We start from the raw sequence: 4,410 nt of genomic DNA, 5'->3' as shown, positions 1-4,410 counted from the left end.
ACTGAAGGGCAATCCACTATCTTCCGCATACATTGATCTTACGTGCATAGCTGACGTTCTTACTGGCTTATTTCCGTAGCTACTGACTGACAGAGTGGCGTAGATCCTTTCCGAGTGGCATTTACTGGTTCCGATATGCATGCCGAACATAGGAAGCCAGATGACTGTAGGATGATTATCTGATCGTATACATCTTAGACTTGAATCGAATAGTAGCTCATGTACATGAAATGAAGTACTTTCGCTGCCTACTTATCAACTCGGCGTGCTTTTTATGTGTCCGGTCCTTATCCCGCAAGGTGTATATACCACGTGCTCGTGATAGCCAGAACATATGCATAGGGCCACTGTCGCTTTCTCGGTGCATTTGCGTCGTCGTGCTGGCTTACGGTGCTTACGCTTCTGATGTGTCAGTCTATATGACCAAGCAGATCACTAACTGGACACAGGCCATACTGCAGCGATACAGGTATGCTGAACGCGCGTCTGCTAGCAGTAGTCAACGCGATATATACGCGCGAGGCGGGCACACCTTATAGTCATCCGCGACTCAACCGAGCTCTTATTTCGGTCATTATGGACAGGACACCAAAGTACAATATTGCGTTCAGACACATCGACTTGCCACGTTCATCTGTACGGTCTGCACTGTCACGATGTGGTAGTATCTATGTAAACAGCAGCTCATTCGTCGCACGTAGTTCCAACTCAATACTGTGGTTTAAATTGTGAGCGCCAATTAGTGCAATACACGCTATAAGGGCTGATGGTACAGATAACATGGTTTTGCAGGCCGACTGTAGTCATGCGAAAAGGCAGGAAAAAGCAGCAAGAAAGGAACCGGACGGACTGATTGACAGACGGACGGACGGACGGACGGACAGACACGCTACAAGGTTAGAAGCGGAGCGATGTATGATGAGATTTGCTTTCAATAATCCTGTTTACCTTGCTTTTTTAAGTGGTCTGTACGACGGCGGCAGGCTTAATAGGTTGCGCGATATAAATCACAGTTGGATCGTTCGGGTCGACAAACGCTTTTTTCTGACTCTGCACAAAGTGTAGATCAATCTCCTCTGTAAAAGAAAACAGTCGTTAAGCCACTATTATATTAAGAGGGAGAAGAACAACGTCATCCCTGGTACCTTTCTTCTTACGCTTCTCCAACAGCCTCAGAAACACAGGCAGCACGACTCCAGTACCACCATTTGCGAATGTAATCTTCCACGAGCAATTCCCGCCATCTCCAACATCTACGTTCTTAACAGGGATGATCGTCATGGCAGTCAGTTAGATATTGGCAATCATATCATGACATCAAGCTATTATATCGTTTCTTACGGCAGCAACGAGCCCTGAAATGCTACAGGCGCCGAAGATCGGTTGGTTGAATTTCTCATCCGTCATCTTCACCAGCGGAATTTCCTATCGTGTCGATCTGCATCAGCAAAAGTATTTTGTTCCCCCCCCAAAGAGCCAACTGTGCACGTACAAAGGCCTCAAAGTAGCAGCCGTTCTGCGTGACACCCTTCTCGGCCACGAAGATGATGCGCTGTGTAGTGCAGTAGATCCGACCTTTGCTCTTAAACACAGCGTGACTACACTTGAGAGAACCAACTTAGTATCATTCTGCCTCGACCTGCTTGTTCATGGCCAAACTCACTCGGGCGTCTTGCACTGGAACGTGATCTTGGCTCGCTGCAGGATGAACAGCTCGTTCTCATTCGCCAAGGGCAACTTCTTGCCCTTTTCGTCCTCGAACAACTCTGGCTTGAAGGACATGATAGTGGTGGTGACTTGTGTTATATGTTTATTGCTGGGAAGAAAACGCGCCCAGCACGCAGCATCCCTTCCCGAAAAAGACAAGTAACAGCCACGCCAAAAAACGAGAAACAGAAATTTCGTCCAGGTGGAAGGAACCGGTTGGCTACATAATAGGCTCCAACTGACCTTACGAGCTACAGCTCAAGCCCTCGAGCTGCAAGTTTTTCTTTTCTCCTACGTTGCTGCTTGAGTTTCGCGTGTTGTGGCATAACTTCGACTGTAAGACTTGAGCTTGCTCGAAGCCAATTAACGACTGGCCTCTCCAGCGCTTCTCCGTTTCCTCCGTCCATCAGGACACCATTGCACTTTAGCAGCCTATTGGAGCTTTCCATCGCTCCTGCAGCTCACACTCTAACGCCATGTTCGTGAGTGATCGTATGTGCTCTCCACTGCACTGCGTGCTCTCAAATCGGCACCACTCCATCGGAATCATTCCTTGCCTCTCGCACCAGTCCCTCCTTTTAGTAAAAGTCGCTGCCAGGCGCACGAGCATCTTGCGACATGGGCATGTTCTGCGACTTGAAGTCGTGTTCGTATCCGAAGCTGTCCTGGGACATCGCGAACTTGTCGCTCGAGAGTTGACTGAAAGACTGCGTCTGCGCCATCTGCGTGAACGGCCCGTCCATCCCCATCGAGGACTGCGTCATCCCGTCCTGCGTCAGCGGTCCCATACTCCCAGGCACATAACTACTCGGTCCACGACGAGGGCCACGCTGCGGCGCAGGCGGAGGAAGACCTCCAGCAGCAAGCGGATCCAGAGGAAGACCCCCAGTCTGCTCGTAGCGAGGGTCAAAGCGCGAGTCCAACGGAGGAGCCGGTCCACGGCGATTAAACCCGTTACCTTCACGTCGAGCGCCACGTTCCGAGTGTCTCTGGACAGGAAACTGCATGTGCGAAGGCGTCAGATTGTTCAGCGGGCCTTCCATGATTAGCTGGTTGTCTCGGTAATGGTTCAGCAGCTTGTTCCAGAGCGTCTGCTTGGCCAGCACCCGTGGGTTTCCCAGTAGAATGACGCCATACTTGGCGCGTGTGAGGGCCACATTCAGACGCCGCTCGTCGCTCAAGAAGCCGATGCCCTGGTTCTCGTTCGACCGCACGCAAGAAAGGATGATCAGGTCCTTCTCTCGACCTTGGAACGAGTCCACGCTCGCCACTTCCACGTCCTTGTACAGCTGGGAGCGCAGCGGCCCATTGCGCTGCATGTAGCTGACCACATACGCGCGTTGGCCTTCGTACGGCGTAATGACTCCGATCTGCGAGGGCAGCACACCTGCTTTCAGGAACGTCGTGACGATCTTCTCCACGTTGCTCGCCTCTGTGCGGTTCAAGTAGCTGGTGCCCGAGGAGCTGATCTCTTCGGCGCCCAGACAAATGTAGAAGAACGTCGGTTTGTTCGGGTTCGGCCACGGGAAGTCCACACTCGAGAGCTGGCGCTCACTCGCAGCCACGCCGTTCTGTAGATCGCCTTCGTAGAACTCGTTGGACGGGAACTCGGACAGGAACGGATGCATACGGTACTGCACTCGTAGACGGAACGGGCGGTGCTTTGTGTCGCTCTTCACCAGTCGATCGAACAGCGAGTTGTTCAGGCCTGCTTTTGCCGCCTTCTTGTTCATCACCACGGGCCCCAACTGACGGTGGTCGCCCACCATCACCACGTGTTTGGCTCCTTGAACTATGGGGATCAGACACTCGGGTTCGGTGGCTTGAGTGGCCTCATCGATCAAGACTTGGCGGAAGCGGAAGTTCGACAGACGCGGGTCTCCTGCCCCCACACACGTGGTACAGATGACGTCAGCCGCTTGCAGGATCTCGCGCTCTGCCTGCCGCTTCAGAGACTTGAAGCGCTTCTCGTCTTGAGACGACAACTCGCCGATGTCGTCCTTCAGCTGCATGAGCTTGCGTAGATCCGCCTTATCCGGCGAGTCCAGAGACTTGATCATGGCATGGAGCGACAAGTGTTCGACCGAAGAAGCCACCGCCTCTCGACTCTTGGCAGCCAGACGCACCACTCGAAGACCCGTGGCACTGATCTTCATGGTCAAATGATCCACCGCGATGTTACTGGGCGCGGTGACGAGCACTTGGCCCATGTTCTGCTTCGACATGTGGAACACAATCGACGCCGACGTGACCGTCTTGCCCGTGCCCGGAGGCCCTTGGATCAAACTCAGCGGCTGCTCCAGCACGCCCTTCACTGCTTCCATCTGGAACGTGTTCAACTCGGGGAGGCCAGGTGCTGAGAAGTGGGTGCCCACCGAGCGAGGGATGCGCAAAGCCTGCACTCCAACGTCATGGCCCAAGATCTTGTGGTACAGATAGCCCGTCAGCGACGTGTCGTCCACTGCGAACGTCTTCATCGCCGCCTGCATGCGGTCAAACGACGTGGATTTCCACACAAAGTCCACCAGGTATCCGTCCGTGATCTCGATGGGCACGTTGCTGCTCCGCATCTCCAGCGCCACTTCGGACTCCTCCAGTCTCAGCACATGGCCCGTGCCTTCCCAGTCTTTGCCGTACAACATGCTGGCAGTGGCGCCCAAGCGGAGACGGATCTCATCTCCCGGGACAAGTCTCAGATCTGAG

The 4,410-nt window shown here is 53.5% G+C and overlaps 2 protein-coding genes across 2 annotated transcripts; both read right to left on the bottom strand.

The window, feature by feature from the left end:
- Nucleotides 1-1,066: 1,066 nt before the first annotated feature.
- On the bottom strand, nt 1,067-1,782 carry PITG_18913 (uncharacterized protein; the record flags this gene model as incomplete). The annotated part of the gene is made up of 5 exons (XM_002997140.1): nt 1,067-1,074; nt 1,146-1,260; nt 1,342-1,425; nt 1,493-1,598; nt 1,664-1,782. 5 exons carry the CDS (start codon nt 1,780-1,782, stop codon nt 1,067-1,069), a joined length of 432 nt encoding a protein of 143 aa, XP_002997186.1.
- Nucleotides 1,783-4,349, bottom strand: PITG_18912 (nonsense transcript regulator; the record flags this gene model as incomplete). Its single annotated transcript, XM_002997139.1, has 1 exon — nt 1,783-4,349. The coding sequence occupies one exon, from the start codon at nt 4,347-4,349 to the stop codon at nt 2,286-2,288; it is 2,064 nt and encodes a 687-aa protein (XP_002997185.1).
- Between the last annotated feature and the right edge of the window lie 61 nt (nt 4,350-4,410).

The sequence above is a fragment of the Phytophthora infestans genome, genomic scaffold, assembly GCF_000142945.1.
Source record: "Phytophthora infestans T30-4 supercont1.86 genomic scaffold, whole genome shotgun sequence".
NCBI classification, from domain to species: Eukaryota; Oomycota; class Peronosporomycetes; order Peronosporales; family Peronosporaceae; genus Phytophthora; species Phytophthora infestans.
This window is presented reverse-complemented; position numbering and strand designations above follow the sequence as displayed.